The 19,621-nt window shown below is 35.1% G+C and overlaps 1 protein-coding gene across 1 annotated transcript; it reads right to left on the bottom strand.

Annotated features, from left to right (window-relative positions):
- Positions 1 to 10,742: 10,742 nt before the first annotated feature.
- Positions 10,743 to 19,387, bottom strand: LOC140746917 (chymotrypsin-2). The gene is made up of 5 exons (XM_073079073.1): positions 19,324 to 19,387; positions 13,990 to 14,173; positions 12,342 to 12,588; positions 11,419 to 11,565; positions 10,743 to 10,993 (listed from the first exon to the last, which is right to left on the bottom strand). The coding sequence occupies exons 1-5, from the start codon at positions 19,385 to 19,387 to the stop codon at positions 10,787 to 10,789; spliced, it is 849 nt and encodes a 282-aa protein (XP_072935174.1). The 3' UTR covers positions 10,743 to 10,786.
- Positions 19,388 to 19,621: the final 234 nt, after the last annotated feature.

The following is a 19,621-nucleotide window of genomic DNA, read 5'->3' on the forward strand; positions in this document are numbered from 1 at the left end:
AAAGAAATAAGTACCTACAATAATAGTAGTTACGTTAGGTTGATCGAAACGAAAATTAAAACACCACAATACGAAATTGTACAATATGTTATTATAAAAGACTTTAAACAGAAGACAACAAGAAAAACAAAAATTAAATACGATATTTATTCAGTCAAATCAATGTGAACCAAAACGCCAATATTTCTGGTGTCGAATAATTAGAGGATCGACTCACGGCGCCTCTCTTTACTTTCTACGGCGCACCAGGCTGTCGCGGCCAGGGCCGGATTTGGAGTTCTAGAGGCCTTGGGGGCAACAATCCTTTGTTGCCCCAAGGCCTCTAGAAGTGGAGGCCCCCTGGCCCCAAATTATTTTCCGAATAAAATGAACAATTTTTTCAGTTGAGTTTTTCAATAAATATTTTATTGTGAAACGCAGGTAGATTCTTCTAGTATTCATGTTTGTAGAAAGTACTGTAGATAAAGGTAAAACAGCGAAAAAAATATCAAGGGAAAAGATATATATTTTTTTACTAGTGTTTACTAGTCGGGATTAAAAAAAAAAGTGTGTGTGTGTCAGCTACGACGCACGATTGGAGTTTACTCCTTACGAATGATAATTATGATATATATCGAATAGAAAAAAGGGTAGGTAAATGAACGCATCTGCTAAAATGATAAGAGAAACAAACATATATCTGTAATTATTCGGATTATTTATATTACTTCAATAATGCGTATTACATAAAGTATGTTACAAAATAATATAAAATAGCGCCATCTAGTGGCAAGTTTTATAAATTGTAAGTTTGCAAGTTTATCAATCTATGTATTTTGGTTCCAAATATTATAATGGTAACTTAATATAATTGTTTATATTAAAGTAAATTTTAATATAATATAATTATTTATATTTAAAACAATGTTAAACGTTTTATAACTTAAAACTTAATAATTATAATTTCTTTGCCATCTATAAAATATCCTTGTTGCAATTTACGGATGAAATTTATATGAGACTCAATAAACATGTTATTATATGTAATTTGGATTGTTTCTGAATGTTTTATAATTCTAGAATTCATTTAAAACGTATTGCTAATTTTATATAACTTATTTTGTACATAATTCATTAGCAATAATTCTGCAATAAATATTAAATAATACTGTTTTGATTTTGCCCGTTTATCGTTGATAGATGGTGCTGATCAATAATGCATCCATTTTTATAAGTTAAATTAATATATCAGTAACTTACAAAAGCCTCTTTATGTTAAAAACTTATTTTGCTAATATTATATCTTATTCAATTGCTTACTGATTTTATATGTTACTCTTCTTTAAAAACGTTCATAAAAGATTGTTAATCATATTATGGCGCCAATGTTCATATTTTTCACAGTGTTTATAAATGATCAAACCTATAACTTAATTTATGCAAAAATGTAAACAAATTAGTTAATGACGTTTTAATGTTTTATATATTGCTAATTATTTTTATTGTAATAATTACTTTCATATGGGATTTGAACTTACTGTATTTTAAATTAATAAAAGCACTCTTGATTCATATTTTGGTTTCCGTTACGCCTCAACTTTTCGTGTTACACTTGATTTTACTCCTCATAAAATTTCCGTACCGGGCCTTATAACTCAAATCGTTTCTTAAGGAGTAAACTCCAAAAATCCGACGTATCTATTGTGGGGGCCCTTCTTTTGTGGAGGCCCCGGGGCTGCCGCCCCGGCGCACACTTTGGAAACCCCTGGTCTCATAGAAGATTTATAAATAAGTAGTGTAGTCGTAGTAAAGGTCATGGTCAAATTTTATGGCTTTTGGACAACCAAAAAAATATCCCTCGAAACTGCTTTTGCAATCGAATAGGAAGTTCCTATTTTCAAATAGACTTGCTTCAATAAAAGTCAGCTGAGTTATATGAAAAAGGCTGGTTATTTTTAGTTAAAATTATTTTAAGGTTAAATTATCTACTCTAAAAATAGAATTTTGAAGGTGGTAAAACCCTTTGTGGTTCGACTCCGGCGGCACCACCGCCACACCTATTTCTGCCTCATAACAGCAGTGTTAAGCACTGCTGTGTTCCGGTTTAAACGGTGTGGTATGGAAGACGTACTTTTTCGAGGCGTACCACCTTAGTCCTCAGGGGTAGCGGCGCATCTGTGGCTGACTGCAGGTAGTAGTATCCAATCCTACCTGGGGTTGATTACAGATGTCCATGGGCGGCAGTAGCCACTTACCATCAGGTGGACTGCATGCTCGTCTGCTACTCGCATATTATATAAAAAAAAAATAAGAATCTACCGTTTTAATTAAAAACACAATAGATACTATGCACATCTGCAAGTTATTGGTTTAATTATGTACTCTTAAATGACTGGTATGGGATACAGTATCGTACCGTGGTCCATACATTTATAATAAACCTTCTTTCATAGAGTTTTACGTACTAATGACCTCTAAAGAGCAATGACATTTTATTTACGCAGTAAATAATAAATGTGTACGTAGAAAAGAGTCAAAATTAATATCTGTTGAAAAGCATGAATCTTTGTCAATTTTATAATAAACAAGGGCCGTTATTATTTCATTTGTTAAGAATCCTTTGTTGTCATAGGGAAAATTCACTAACTTTAATAAAATTAACTCGAGAAACGGTTCTTATCTTTAAGTTTTATACGGGATGCTTGGAACGTCTAGGTAAGGATGATTAGGAAAACAGAAGGACATACTAACGATAAATATTTATACTTAGTAGGTATAAATTTTAATTTATTCTATTACATTTATCTATTGTTATTAATCGTAATTATTTATTGTAGCAGTGATAGCCTAGTGGTTAAAACACTCGGCCTCTTAATAGAAGGGTCCGAGGTTCAACTCCCAGGCTGTACCTACCTACGATTTTTCAAAGTTATTTGGGTATTAGAAAATAATTATCATTTGCTTAAAAGGTGAAGGAAAACATCGTGAGGAAACATGCATACCTCAGAATTCTAAAACAAAAAAAGATTTTTCAAAGTGTGTAAGAGTGTGTAAGTGTAAGAGTGTTTAAATTAAAAGCCTTTTGAAGTAAATAATACAATCTTGCGAGGATTTCGCGAAAACAGCGAAAATTCTCAAGTAAATATTTTGATAACCTCAAAGAATTTATACAATTTGTTTATGTAAATGAGTTGCTTCAGTGTTGAATAAGTGTAAATTTCTCTTTGTAGCGGGCAATATACTTTGTAAGCGTGAGTAATGGGTTCTGTGGTGGCTGTATGGTTTTTTTATAATGTGACCATACCGGTCTGACGCGCAGAGGGTCTCGAGTTCGATCCCCGACCAGATAGATATCTAAATAAATTTAGATTTCTGTTTCTGGGTCTGGCTGTTTGTGTATTTGTCTATGTGTGTGTCCATGGCACCCACGACACAGGAATCCTAGTGTGGGGCTGTGAATGTAGAAAGCGTTTCTTTTAATGTGGAAGTGGCAGACAAGCATGCAGCCCACCCGATTCTTATACTACCGTCCATGGAGATGCATGAAGAGATAGCAACGCATCTGAGGCCGACCTCTGCCTGAAGACTATCCTAGAATGTCCCTTCAAACCATAGAACAGCAGCGCATCAATCCTATCAGGTAGAAATAAGTGTGGTGGTGGTGCCGCCGGAGTCGAACCATAAAGAGTGCCACCTTCAAATATTTCAATCATTCCAATTAAGGTGTAGTGGAATCCGTTGTTTTTTTCATTATCTAGAAGAATATCTTAGAAGAAGTAAATCAGCTCATCCCAAGATAAGTATAGGCATGAAAAATATTAACTTTCATGAAGGAAACTTGAAAGAAAAACTAATTTCAAAGTACGTTGGTTTCGCCAACCTTTACATTACACGTAACCGCTGAAGATTTCGAAAACAAACTAAAAAGTGTATTATGGTATTATGATCTGCTTTTAAGTGTATTTCTGTATAAAAACTCATTAAAAGTGGATTTTCATTTAACGAAAACTTCCGCCGACGGCTTTGAAATTCGTGGAAAGTTCTTGGAGCTTTAGTGAGAGACTAGGGAAATGCGATTTTTAGTTTTAATTTTGTTTATGTAATGATTTTACGGATGAATTAAATGAGAAAAAACATGCACCTAATACTAAAATGCATGCAGTGGTTTTAAAATAATTGAATTTCCATTTTATTTTATTTCGTATTTATTATTATTTTATTTGCAATGTTTTGCTTATTCTCAGCTAAAGCTGGTAATATTTGCAACATTTACGGGCAAAACCAAGTAAATGCTGCAGTATTTATGGGGGAGCTATAGTTTGGATAAGATTATGTGGATCTACTTCCTTTTCATCTATTTGCATGAACTTTCTCACAATTCGACATGTATTTAATATGGCTGCTTTTTGTATGGTTATTTTTTTTATTATTATTATTATTTTAGTATAGTTGTACCGCCTTCAATTCTTCTGCACATCCCTAAGGTTGACTGGGAGAAAATGCTATTTAGCATTAAGTCCGCCTTTTGTACCATACTGTTTTTAACATGGTCAATAAAGCGTAAATAAATAAAAAAATAAATATATTGTAAAGCGAATTTAATTGTAGCAAATTTATAGTTGAACCTAACGATAAGGCCTATGGACTACTTGATGGACCTGGACTAGACTGCTTGGAAGAAGAGTTCTTTTCACAATTTTATGGGGCCTCATATAATAACGCTCTGGACTTCACCTAACCTCAGGAGCAAGTTTATTCCACATCCCGCAGAAATTTTAATGCAAACGAATCAAGAAGGACGGTAAGTTCTATATATCGGGATAGTCAGGATCTTGGCCTTCATTTCTGTCGGCCGACATGGTGAGGGCGTATGCAGGGTATCGTGCAAATGAGGCGAGATGGCTTGATAGGTTCACTATAGTTCAATTATAACAATTAAACAAGATAACACTAAATAAACGGAGGGACAGTCCCGTGATGTTGTCCCATCGACCGTCGCTTCAAGACTGTGTTCGTCAGTGAGCACTTTTCGTTTATAAATGCCCGCTAGATCGGAGGTACTCGTAGGTACGTCACGATTCTGTCAAGACGCATTTGTGCGCGTCTTCCTCTTGACGACTGCGACATATAAAAAAATGTCAAAAATGGGTTAAGTGTAACAATTCGTTTGGCAAGCCATTATTATGGAAGAAATCTTTTTTACTCTAAGAGGAGACTCGTGCCCAGCAATGGGACAATGGGTTGACGGCAACACAGATACACTGTTGTTTTAACAAAGAAGCGGTGTGATGGTGGTACAGTCAAATCAAGATGCGTTCTACCATTTGATACTTCACACCTTTAATTCTTTAATGTTGGTTGGAAAATTCTTGAAAAGGTTCAAGATTTCCCAGGGGTGTAAAAATAGATGAAGCCCCGGTGCCGTAGCACAGAAGACCACTTATTTTTCATTACACCGTAGAGAAAACCGTTTGAATAAGTGATTATTGTAGCGCTAGGAAACAAAGGGTCGGTTAGTTATGAGGTACTTATTATTTATCTGTGGTATTTTATGGATATAGAGCTGTTAAAACATTTATTTTATCTGTATTCTAATATAAGCTCTATATAATTGCAATATCATATAATGGAATGGGGCAGGCATGATCTACACTATGATTTTCTGTATTTTAGTTTAAATAAAATGCTAATATGGGAAATAAGCATATTGTCTTACTAAGAAATATGAGTCATGGTCACTCGAAAAAAAAATCGTTTGACATTAAATTTAATTTGACGACCCGCGTGGCGGAGCCGTCACCATACCGGTTTCACGCCCAGAGGGTCCCGGGTTCAATCCCCGGCCAGACAGAAATCTAAATGATGAATTAAGGTTTCTGTTTCTGGGTCTGGGTGTTTTTGTAACTATTTGTCTATGTGTGTGTCCATGGCACCCACGATACAGGGAATCCTAGTGTGGGGCTGTGAGTGTAGAAAGCGTATTTTAATTATATTATCTGCGTTTTTATTACATTTTTAAAGTTATTATTTTGTACAAATACGACTGAAAAAAATGACAAAGTTGGTTAGTATTTATACAGGGTGTCCTGTAAGTACCAAGACAAACTTGGGGAGAACATAGATTAGGGTCTGAACTCTCAGAGAAAAAAAATATCTTAGTAAAAGTGTCATCGTTTTTGTACATTATTGATTGTTTTATATTTTTTGAAAAATTTAGCCCTCTTCATCTTCTTTCGTTAATTGCGTGTACAAATTTGATGATGCAGTGTTTATTTTTTCAGGTAAATACTATCAGATAGTTGGTCTACCATATTGGAACGTAAATTGGTTAAAAGATCTAAAGGAACCAAAAAAAAATAGGGCTATTTTTAGATTTTAAAATTTTTGCTATTTTTTCCTCGTCTTTGACTATTCGCTGTGAAAAAAATGTACTGAATTATAAGTGCACATTGCCCAAAAATAGGGATTTCAAAAAGGATCAAAAAGTACTTACGTCGTGGCACTTACGGGACGCCCTCTATATTGCAAGTTTTGCAGAAAAATATTTAATCATTTTAATATTTTAATATTTAATAATTTTGTAAATAAGATGTTTTATATTTGCTTATAGTTTATTTTATTACCTATATTTAATTTTCTATAAGTTTAATTATAATTGTAAATATTTTCCAGTTAATAAAAAATATACCTATATGTAAAAAAAAAAAAAAAATTAATCATGTATGATATGATACGATACGTTATGTTACATGTCGTTTCGTATCAACATTAAAATTTTAAATTTAAAAGTACTAATCATCTTTTGATACATATTGTTACATGTAATACTTTTTACTTACTTTTGTGTCTTATTCAAAGGTATTAAATAGTGTTTTAACTTCCGTTTTGAAACCGCAAATAATTTATCTTTTCAAGTCAGGCCTCAAAAAATACCAAAAACTCCCCATTTATTACTTTTCAGATCTTTGTCGGAACTTTTGAAGTGGGAAGGACTCGTTATTCCACTCTCATTTGAGAAATGTCAATGGGTCCCGAGCCATCAACTGTTATCCTGAAATCGTGACTGCTCGTGACAAATTGCGGTCGGAAGTATCTTTTAATGTCGAGAGAATTAATCTTTTCTTTTTAATTTGTTACAGTAAGCTCAACTGCTAGCGTTTTTTAAATTATATTGAAATATGTAGCCACAGTCCACATTGCTGATTAAAACAATATGTAAACTGGCTTCTCTGTAGGTATTTCTCTGTGTAAAAGTTAATTACTTTTCAATTACTTTCTCATTTTAGAATAATACTTTACCTACTACTGTTTCACTCAATACTGACATATTACAATTGAGTGATTAAGTGAAGTGCCCCTGTGTTCTGGTATGAAGGATGCAAAAAGTGCAAAATTACCTTATATTAACCCTTACATATAACATAGGTATTTCAATAATTATTTAACAAAACACATTCATACCAAAACTTACTTACTTTTAATTATAATTAATACAGATTACATCGACCTATCAAAATATTAAATATCAAAAACATTAAATCAATATTTATTTTGATATTGCAACGCTGATTGGCTATTTTCGGAGTGTTTACAGATATCCAATTATTAAAATTCATCAAACAGAGTTTGTTTTATCAAGCTCTCGCCATTTTCAAAATCGATACAAGTGGCTCGCATACAAACAGTTCGTTAAAATTGAATTTCTCGACCGAAATGCTATTAAAGCTTATTTATTACGCGGTGGAAGTGGCAAATGATCATGCAGTTAAGTGGTGCTTGAATCAATATAGCACTGAAGTTCTGCCCGAAATAATATAGTTGATATTTTGAAGGTGGTTGAACCCTTTGTAGTTCGCCTCCGACGGTACCACCGCCGCACGTATTTTTAATAACAGCAGTGTTAAGGGCTGATGTGTTCTGATTTGAAGGGTGTCGGAATGGAGAAATACTTTTGCGAGGCGTTCCAGCTTAGGCCTCAGGGGTAGCGGCGCATCTGTAGCCGACCTCAGCTAGGAATATCAAATCCTACTCGGGGCTGATTACAGATATCCTAAAGCCGCAGTAGCAACTTACCATCAGGTAGGTCAAATCGTTTACTAGTCCTGTATTATAAAAAATCCAATACGCCAATATTTCCAAAAATCTATTGAATAGAATTAAAACTGCTCACCTCTAACTATTAGACCCAAATTTCAAAAATTCTAAATCAACTTACTTATTCAGGAAGTTACCTTCACTGTATACTGGATATTTCGTGAAAGTAGCTAGTTAGTGTTGACGACACTTTTAAATAATAACTTTCCCGGAAACAACTAGTAAGTTCGTTCGTAAGTGACACTTTCTCATTAAGCTAGCGACTGACGTGATTATTTTATCGTAACGTAACGTGGAGAATATGTTATGTTACGTTTTGCGCGCAAACATTTTTTATAATATAGAAGTAGCAAACAAGCACGCAATGCACCTGATGGTAAGTGGCTCCTGCCAAAAAGTATAATCAACCCCAGATAGGATTAAATTATTGTTTGAGGTCGGCCACAGTTGCGTTGCTAAGGACTAAGCTGATACGCCTAGATAAGTACATATATATGTTTCATCCACATCTTTCAAACACCAGATTGCAGTAGCGCTTAACATTACTGTTATTAAGTAAAAATAGGTGTGACGGTGGTACCTCTGAAGTCTAACCACAACCAGCAAACTTAGGCCCATGCCAGGCATAGCACAAACGTTTGAAAACACATTGAAACACATGTTTGAACACAGTGAAGCACGGGTATTTGAGTATTTGTTCAAAGCTTGCTTGAAACTCAGTCAGTCAGTTTTTCGAGCGCACATCAAAGCGTTCAAAGTTTAAATATGTGCGGAGCCTGTCCGACGCAGTCCGTAGTTGATGGGTGGCCGTTAAAAAACATTAACCTGTCAGTACCATTTGTTATTATGGAATAACAGTACCTAATTAAACTTTGAGATCAAATACGCAGTTTAAAAGCAAAACTATATCTATCAAACTGTATTGGAGCGGTTGGGACACTTCAAGCCTTTGACAGGATTGGAACTCGGAGCTCTTCCAGCAGTGACTAAAAAGAGTCGCTCTCATGTTACGTTCGCCGAAGTCTGTGCAAAGGATGCATATCGTACGGAATTTTGAGAATTTTCATTGACGACTCGAAACCTAACAATGAAAAAGATTCGGAAATAGTCAGAAGCGTGGATCACAAAGCGAGCGGCGATCGAGCCGATTCCCTGAACCGAATTCTGATGCGAATGTAATTAACAGTAGGGATGTGACGTGTGAAAAAATCGAAATTTCCTTTTTCAATATAAGTCGATTAATATGAAAATGGTTATTAACTTTTAAATTTAATTTTAAAGGTTATCGCATAGATTAGTAAAGATACTACGCCGCCTTGAAATTGAATGAAGCCACAAACGGCTTATTTTAGTAAGTTCTTTTTTTGAATCATGACAAATAAAAACATTTTTAGAGAAAATTTACGAATAAATAACTAATTTACGTAATAAATATATAATTATTTCAAATATTTTAGGGACATTTTAGCACGGAGACGTGGCAAAACTTTTTTACGCAACTATTTCAATTCTCAAAATTGGGTACATTTTTTTGTTAGGAGTGAGTAATCTTTACTAATCTATGGGTTATCGATATTCTTTTTCTTACCGGTAACCCATAGCCGGTAGCCGATAACTCATTTAAATAATCGTTTAAATTAAAATTAATCAATACTAAGAATCGACGTTTATTAATTAAAATAAATCTTTTTTATATTATCGTATTAGTAAAGTCGATTAAATACAAAAATAATCGATTTTTACTAAATCGATTTTTCACATCCCTGATTACCATGGTGCCATTTAAATGGTAGTTACTGTAATGGGTGAGTCCTCACCTTTACCCTATAGAACAAAGTTTTCAATATCAACAAGGCATAACTTCTGATATACCAACAGCTTTCAAAGTAACGATCTTTGACAGGGAAATAAAACAATTTTCAAGTTAGTAAAATATGTAATAAAAATAAAAGTATTTCTTGATCCAATTTACAACTTTTTATTCCCGCGTAAAATACAATTCAAACGTCAAGAGCGTTCTTTTTCTTTTTTTGCTAACTCATACAATTGTACGAGCCAGTGACTATATAAATGGGCACTTATAAAAATAGCACATCATGAAAATAACACAAAAAAAATTAAAATAATACTATTATTATATAATTTGAATACATTTCTAACATGAATGATGAATTATATTGATTGAAGATAGATTTTTTATTATTTTAGCAGACTTCAAAAAGTGGTTTAAATATAGAAATAATTTGCACCATGCCACACCTTTTTCTGTTTCAACTTTGCAGGGGTAGCAACGCATCTGTGGGCGAATTCAGGTACCATTTTATCTTAGTATATCTGGGGTTGATTATAAAAATAAACTAACTTAGCTTAACTAACAAAAACATATCAGGGGTCATTCTAGTCGCCCGATCAAATTCGAGCTATTACTGACGTTGAAGTTACACACATCCGTTTAATTACAAAAAAGATATATTGTAATACAATGACATGCATTTTATGTAGGTACAGTCAGCTTTATTAGTAGATGAACAGTCAAACATTTTACACTAGTGTTCATCTACTTTTGAAACTTTACGACGTTTACCTACTTAGGGTAGTTATGTTTACCTAATTATGAACGGTTGAGTGTATAAAAAAAATTGAAACTTGAATCCGTTCATCTACTTTTGGAGCTGACTGTTCCATACGGTTTCTCGGAATCGTAACATGTTATCTACCCCTTGAAGCGGTAAGGACCGAAATATGGGTACTTGATGCTCTTAATACTGTCGGTGTCGGTACTGTTAATTTTGGACTGGATCCAATCCTTGAAGGCATACACCCTGCTGTAGACGTCAGGGTAGCCGCGAGCGCAGGGTACCCCCCAGGACACCACGCCGACCACCTTGCCGTTCTCCACTAGAGGACCACCGGAATCGCCCTAGAATAGAAGATTGATTAGATTTCATTACATCATTATCATTTCATTACATTTGTTGCAAAGGTACTCAACTATTAGTGATCAAATGATCGGACTTGTGGAGGAAAAGTTTGTCATTATCACATTACTCGCTGAAGGATGCTATCCGCATCAACTGGACTCGTGGCAGGCCTCCACTGTCATTTTTGCTGCAAACATGCAAGGGGTGGATGAACGTCCTCCAGAGGTGTTCTTGGAGGGCTATGCCATGAGACTCTTCAAGAAAAGTACAAAAAGAGTTCTTCTCCAAAACCAAAGCCAAAGCTGATACATTGGCGTCTCTCCTGATGTTGCAAATGTCTGTAGCAACGATGACGGTTTTTTTTCAGGCTGCCAATATTTATCACTAGGTGGAACTATTAAAAGAAAATACTATTTCTACTTACATGGCACGCTCCTTCTCCATACTTGGTCAGTGAGCAGATCTGGGAGTCAAACACTGGGTTCACGAAGACATACCTTCCCTGGCAATCTTCAACGCTTAGAGATTTAAGCGCAATCATTTGCAGTTTATCTGATACGAAGCCTGGGTACTGAAAAATGGATATTAAAAATACGTTTTTTTTTCAATAAATAATTTCTTCAGTAGGGAAACGTCTTAGGAATCCTTCGTGGTTGCTCTCTGGAGGCACTACCACCATATTTTATGTTATGGATACAGATAAAACGAGTTGAAGATTTGCAATAAGAAAAAGTTTAAAAGTGGTAGAACCCTTTGGGCAATGTAACATCTATGGCGAATCTTAGAGTTTCCCAATCTTATTGCGGTCGATTACATACGTCTTTTTTTAAATATATAGGAGTAGCAGACGAGCATACAGTCCACCTGATGTCAAGTGGCTATTGTCGCCCATGGACAATCAACCCCAGATATGATTAGATTCCTCCCTGAGGTAGACCACGGATACACCACTACTCTTGAGGACTAAAGTGGAATGCATTAGAGTAATAACGCTTAATAACAGCAGTTTAAACAGAACACACTTTTGATTAACACTGCTGCTGTTATTAGGCGGAAATAGGTTTACCGTTACCACCGGAGTCAACCCACAGAGGGTTCTACTACCTTAAAATCAATGACAACTTACCATCAGGACTATATGGTTCTTTGCTATACGTATTCGTGAAGAGATTTTTCCACTTTCTGTCTAATTCATATATATGTAACAACTATGGATTATGACCTAAATCCCTCTCACTCTGAAAGGAGATCCGTGCCCAGCAATGGGTTGATAATTCACTATGGCCTCTCACTCTGGGAGGAGAACCATGTCCTGCAATGGCATAATAGTAGATTGACGATACTTACAGAGAGTCTTCCCCATCCAGTCAGTATGAGGTCCGCACCTTCTCCAGTGTTCTGATCAGCTAGCTGGATTGGCTGTACTTTATCTCCGAACTGGATCGGAGTGGAAACCTTCACCACGCTGACGTCATTGGTGATGAGCTCGCCGTCATAGTCCTCGTGCACGAAGATTTGCTCCACTGAGTACTTGTCACCCCCGGCGCGCAGTTGGTTAGTACCCACCACTACTAACATGGTTAAGGGGGACGAACTGGAATAATATTGTGGCATTAGGGTGTTGTTATAAAATAGGAGTAGCAGGCGAGCATGCAGTCCAGTTTCTACTGTCACCCATGGGCATCTGTTATCAACCCCAGACAGGATTTGTTTCCTACCCGAGATCCGTCACAGATGCGCCGCTACCCCTGAGTTTAAGTTCCTAATTTTTTTTATATATTATGTAGAAGTAGCAGACGAGCACGCAGTAAACCTGATGTTATGTTGTATTTACATTCAAAAAGTGCTCTGTAATGAACCTATTTTGATTTAAAAAAAAATGATTTGATTTGATTTGATTTAAGCAGCTACTGCTCATGGACATCTGCAATCAAGCCCAGGCATGACCAGATTGCCACCTGAGGTTGGCCACAGATGCGTCGCTACCCTGGAGGACTAATTTGGAATGCCTCGGAAAAGTAGGTCTCCGTTTTCCACAAATTCATTATGTATTGCTTTCAGTATTTGACAATTGTCAGTTGCTCATTCTCACCAATACGATTATTTCAGTATTTTTTAAAAAGACTCATTATGATTCTTTAAAACTTTTCCAAAAAGACTTATTTTAATCCATTTATCTACGTTTTACAGAAAATCTCCAGTAATCCCTCGATAATTCTGTTTCATTTTCAAATTCGCATTACGATAAGCCGCTTACATGCATTGACAACATTTTCACTCTGTTTATCCATACAATGTTATTGGGAATAACAAAAGGTGGATAATCATTTCAATATGTTTTCAAAAGGTTCGTTAAAAATAATTTAATGTGATAAATTAAATATATTGAAGTTTTTAATCTAGTCTAATTAAACGTGTAAAGCGTGTTTTATGTTGGTGCTAGAATACTTTGAGGTTCAACTCCGGCGGCACCATCTCCATACCTATTTCTAACTAATATAAGTATTAAGCACTGATGTATTCTGGTTTGAAGGGTGTGGTAAGAGAGTTTCAGCTTAGTCCTCAGGGGTACCGGCACATCTGTGGCTGACCTCGAGTAGGAAGAATCTCAAGGCGGCAGTAGCCACTTATCATCAGGTACATTGCATGATTGACTGCTACTCCTATATTATAATACAATTGGCCAAGTGCAAGTCGAACTCGCACACGGAGGGTTCCGTACCAACATTTTTTTTAATTTATCGTACCACCAATTTTTTTATTTTATTTTAGCGTTTGTTAGGTATCCGTTGAAGTAAATTAATAGTGAAAATTTGAACTGTCTACTTATTATGGGCCAAAACATAAAGCGAAAAATGTCGAGCAAGAGAGGTTTCCTGTATCGCGATTCCCATTTATTTTCAACTTTTTGACCGCACTGACAGCGGAGTCTTAGTAACAGGGCTGCGTTTTACCCTTTGGGCACAAAACCCTAAAAATGACTTCGCTTACTCACCCAACAGTGCAATGTGCAGCCGTTAGCACCCATCGCTCAGTTATGATGGATCCTCCGCAGAAGTGGGAGTTGAACAGGTTCCTCAGAGACGCCTGGTAGGGGAAGCCGCCCTCTGGTGCATCTTCACCTCCAACTATCCGAGGAGTGTGGTTGATGGGTAACGGCTTATATGAGAGCAAGGATCCTGGCAAATAAATAAATGGAAATAATTAGAAAAATATTAATATATTGCGTTGCTGTTTAGGATTTAACTTTAGCTGAAGTTTCAGCCCGATGATAGCGACGACTGGTGTTAACTAGGATTTAACAATGTAACGTAATTAAAGTTAAGTAACATAATTATTAAATTATTTTTTAAGAGAGTTGCGTAAAGCATATACAATTCTATCCATTCTCGTTCAAAGCGGAATCTACAAAAAATATGGTTTTGTATTTTGAGACCACACATTTAATTTCTGCTTTGCACGGTGCACGAACGTTGTGCCGAACACAGAACTTAAAACTTCTCTTAAAAGGCAGAAGTTTTTATATAGAGTTCAAACGCACATGCACATCTGGTATCAGCCTCAAATAAATTTAAGATCCACCTGAGGTCGGCTACCGCTGGCTACTAAGTTGGAACGCCTCGAATAAGCATGCCTCTCTTACCATATCATACAGAGCGGAACACAACGCTTAACATTGTTATTATACAGGAATAGGTGGTGGTTGTGCTTCCGGAGTTGAATCATAAAGTCAAAAGTGTGTGAGAAACACCACCGTTTAATTATTATACTCTTTGATAACAAAACATTCGATAAAGCGTGTTATCTATTTAATTTACATTGGCGTGTAATCTATACTAATATTATAAAGAGGAAAACTTTGTTTGTTTGTTTGATTGTAATGAATAGGCTCAAAAACTACTGGACCGATTTTAAAAACTCTTTCACCATTCGAAAGCTACATTATTCACGAGTAACATAGGCCATATTTTATATGAAATATATTTGATAAATAGATTTTGAGGCGGTACAAAGTTTGCCGGGTCAGCTAATAACTTTTAATTTGAAGGTAATATAATATTGTTGTGTAAAACTTATTGGTAGTCAGGAAGGCAACATTCTTTTGTATACAGCTCGACATACACACAATGAAATGCTTCGTAGTGAGTTGTGGGTTTTATCTGGGTATAATCCGCTTATGGAGGAATATGAGGAAATACGGATGGCTTTTTGTGAGCCACCATCAGTGCACTTACAAAGGAATTTTATTAAAATATTATTTTACAATTATTGTGAACATTATTTCTTATATCTGTATAGGTATGTAATCGCGAAAATCAACGAAAAGCAAGATTATGTAAATTATTATAAATGTGGTTTACCGTTACATTTTTCAGCATTTTGATTTTTCATTTTTACGGAGAATTAGGTTTATTTCATATCATTGGCAATTAACCAACATTTATTCTACATTTATTATTAGAATTTTATCTAAAGTTGGTCACAGGTGTATTGCTAGCCCTATCCTATCCAAATTACCTAGTCTAGGTAATTTGGATAATTTCGTTCATTAATAATATTCAATTAATTCAATGTTTGCCTATCAAACACGCGAAATTTGTAAAAAAAAATCTAAGTAGCAAATATCAAATTTTAATTTTCGTTGGACAAAAGATCGGATAGATCAATTATTAAGAATGGTTGTAAGTATGTCCTTACTAAGACGAATAAAACGATGTCACGGCAAATTGATGTTTAATTAATTTCCTCTTAATTAGTTATCGAAAATAGAGACCCGTAAAGTTTGCAAATCTTTTTAGCTGGTAATTGGAAGATTTGACTTCTAAAAGTCCTTTAAAATTAAAAAGCTTCGGTACTACTTCTTTTGATTGTGTAAGAAAAATCCAACCGTGTTTTAATTAATTGAAAATATTTTGTTGTTTTTTTTTTTTTGGAATATTTGAGTAATTGATTATTTTATTCCTTTTTGTAAATTATTGTATCAGCGTTTTATATAATACAGAATTAGGGGGCCTTTCTCGCCATGGATGTCTGTAATCAACCCCAGATGATATTAGAGTCCTATCAGCTGTCGGCCACAGATGTTCTGCTAACCCTGAAGACTATGACCCTTACCACCCCCTTCAAATCAAAAAACAGCAGGGCTTAACACTGCTGTTATAAGGTAGAAATAGGTGAGGTCGTGCCGCGGTGGTGCCGCTGGAGTCAAACCATAAAGAGTTCTACCACCTTAAATTTTAGTAATTAATAAATAGAAATTCCCTAAATAAAAAATACAGACAAATACTTCCTTTTAACTTGTTTTTGAAAATTATTGTTTCATAGTTTTCAATAAGTTGTTAAATATACCATCTACAACAAACGAACAAACAAACAGACAGATAAACTAGAAAAAAATGCTTACCCCGAACAAATGATAAGTACGAAAGTACGGCCAATGCAATTAGTTTAAACATTTTATCATTTAATTAATGCAATTATACTATTGAGAATAAGTGTTGTACGTGCCAGATGACTTAAGGGCTTAACATTGTGTCTGTAATGATAGCCCTTTTATAGGTAATAATGATATCTTAGATACTCTAGAAGACTAGACATAGACTAGATATTTTATTAGGCTTTACTTGTGTTACATAATCGAATGTATGATAAATGGTTTTAAAGATAGTTGTTGGTACTTTATATATGTATTTTATGAATAGAAAATTATGTAGGTATCTATACCTTTGTAAATTTCCATAGGCGACTTTCCATCTAATGGTCTGCTTGCCTTATTATATGAGACTATGTTCTGATTTTAGATTTTAAAAAGTGGTTATTGTAATTGCTTCTAGATTAAATGTTTCTTAGCGTTCAAAATAAGAGCGGACGTAGATAATAATACAGTGATAGCCGAGTAGTTTAAGCTCGGCCTCTCGATCGAAAGGTCTGAGGTTGGAATCCCAGGCACCTCTAATTTTTCAAAGTTATTTACGAATTATAAAAATAATTATTGCTTGCTTTAACGGTAAAGGCAAACTTCGCATACCTGAGAGATCTTTAAAAAAATCTCAAATGTATGTGAAGTCTACCAATACACACTTCGCCAGATCGGTGGACTATGGCCATGAGGGTAATAACCTTTACATGAGGATAACCGTGCCCAACAATGGGACAGTAATTGTTATACAATTATATTTGAACAAACGTTAAGTTCAAGTCTTATCTTTGGATAGAAACACGATCGAATCCTTAGCAAAGTTTAAGGACCTACCCACTCGAGATACAAAGACCTGCGTCAAACAAGACCACTCTACAACTCTACAGAGTCATCCATAAGGTGATATTTCAAACCTTGTACGGAATTACTCTTAAGTACTTGAAATCTTCTGTTCCATATTTGATTACAAGGATGTTTGAACTCTTTATGGTTCAACGGAGTACGTATACACTTATTTCTGTCTGATTACAGCCGTGTTAAGTGCTACTGTGTTTCAATTTATAGGACGTGTTAAGGAACACATACGTATATAGGTATACAGTGTGGCCCATCGGCAAGTGACCGCCCGAAATTTTCTGAATATTCATGAAAAATGATGGAAAATAAACTTCAAAAGGGGGGGTCTATCTTTAATATTTTTGAAGTTATTCAATTTTTTACTTTTTAAGTAGCGTTTGTGACCTTGGTTCACATTTTTTACCATATCTCCTACGTTTTTGGCTCGATTTGGATTTTGTTTATTGTTTCTAAAAGCTGATGAGTTACTTTAACTGATTTAGTAACATTTCTTTCAAAACTTTATAGACTATGAAAAAAAAGGGACGTTTAGCCTTTTTTTTTCAAAAAAAATATGTTGTTTTTTTTTGAAAATCAAGTGTAATTCCAAAAAATGTCCCCATAATAGCACTTTTTAAATAATTATTTATAATCTACTACATAACAGCTACAAATTCACAGAACATCATTAATACCTACCTGTAACAAAATCCAATGATAAACTATTTAGAGTTTATTGTCAGTTTACTGTCAATAGTAAAATTTACGAAAAAAATAGGAAAGTCAATTTAATATCCCTGCTCTTAGCAGTGAGTACTAAAAGCTTAAAATAATTATGAGGATGATAATTAAAAACAATCAATCAATAAAAATATCTTTATAACATAAACATAAAAAAACACACTAACATAAAAAAATAAGAATGTTAGTTGATTAGATGTTCAAAATGTCCCCCACCCTCCTGTAAACAAACTAAAGCCCTTATGGCTACACTTGTGGTAGTACGACGCAATTCTGCACGTTTTTCTTTTATTTCCGCAGCAGCAGCAAAAATTCTGGTTGATAATTGCTCGCGGTTTTCAATGGGCATGGCATAAACTTTCTGTTTCATGTAGCCCCAAAGATAAAAATCTAGGGGCGTAAGGTCGGGAGATCGCGGCGGCCAAGCAATGGGACCTCCTCGGCCAATCCACCGCGGATAATTTTCATTTAAATAACTACGAACTAGACGCGCAAAGTGTGCTGGAGCTCCATCTAATTGCAGCTGCATCCGCCTTCTTGTTTCCAGCGGTACATCCTCCAAAAGCATTGGTAACGTATTTTTTAAAAAATCCAAATACGCGTGTTGATCCAGCCTGTTTGGTAATACGAATGGGCCAATTAGAAAGAAAGAAAGAAAGAAACATTTATTCGGATAATTGCAACACAAATGAAATACTATAATGTAGAGAGACAAAAAAAAATAAAATAAAAATAACATAAAACAAAAGAAAAAAATAAATAAAAAATACAATAAAACAACAAAAGGACAATAAAAACGTACAATCAATTATTACAATAATATGTGTTGCAACGACCACGAAAATTAGGTGATCGTCTATCATTTCAGCCCATACATTTATGGAAAACTGTGACTGGAAAGTGGTTTCCCGAATGGCATGTGGATTTTCAGTGGCCCATACGTGGAGGTTGCGGTGATTTGTTATACCCGCCCTTGTGAAAGTGGCCTCATCTGTCCACAAAATCTTCCTCATAAAATTGATGTAAGTTCTTTGCTGTGCAAGTATCCAATTACAAAAAACAGATCTCGGACCGTAATCGATACCTTCCAAACGTTGTGCTCGTCGGAAATGATAAGGGTGCAGGCCTTCTTTTTTGAGAATTCTCCATATTCTTACTCTCGGTATACCGACTCTTATCGATAGGAGACGAATGCTTAGCATAGGGTTAGCGCGTATTAAACGTAACACTTCCTCTTCCACGCCTACATCAATAATCACGCCGGGCTCATTTTGTTGTGGAAATAATCCTCTTTCGCAAAAATTACGATGTACGGCAATGAAAGATCTGTACCCAAGTGCTGGTCTATCTGGATAGCGTCGTCTGTACTCTTTGACAGCTGCGCGTGCATTCCCATTACAAACACCGTAAATAAAATGCATATCTGCCACATGAGATGGCTGTAGATCACACAATCGAACCATTGTAGAGATAAAAAAATACGTGTGGCACTCGGAGACTGCCGCGGTAAAGCTATTGCATAGCATTTTTTATCAAACAAACAAAAATGGCGCCAAAAATCATAATGGCGTTTTGATTTTGTACTGTCAAGTCTGTCAGTTGTAATTATACGTTTAAAAATTACAAACAT

The sequence above is a fragment of the Epargyreus clarus genome, unplaced genomic scaffold (assembly GCF_041222505.1).
Source record: "Epargyreus clarus isolate Ecla_fem2 unplaced genomic scaffold, WU_Ecla_fem_2.2 ptg000014l, whole genome shotgun sequence".
NCBI classification, from domain to species: Eukaryota; Metazoa; Arthropoda; class Insecta; order Lepidoptera; family Hesperiidae; genus Epargyreus; species Epargyreus clarus.

What these genes read in the sequence shown, in the direction of transcription:
- LOC140746917 (XM_073079073.1), bottom strand. Translation starts at nt 19,387, where the DNA reads ATGGGAATGCACGCGCAGCTGTCAAAGAGTACAGACGACGCTATCCAG. An exon ending in CCAGATAGACCAGCACTTGG is followed by an intron (nt 14,174 to 19,323) that starts GTACAGATCTTT and finishes TTTATTTGCCAG; the next exon opens with GATCCTTGCTCTCATATAAG. An exon ending in ATGGAGAAGGAGCGTGCCAT is followed by an intron (nt 10,994 to 11,418) that starts GTAAGTAGAAAT and finishes CTTCTATTCTAG; the next exon opens with GGCGATTCCGGTGGTCCTCT.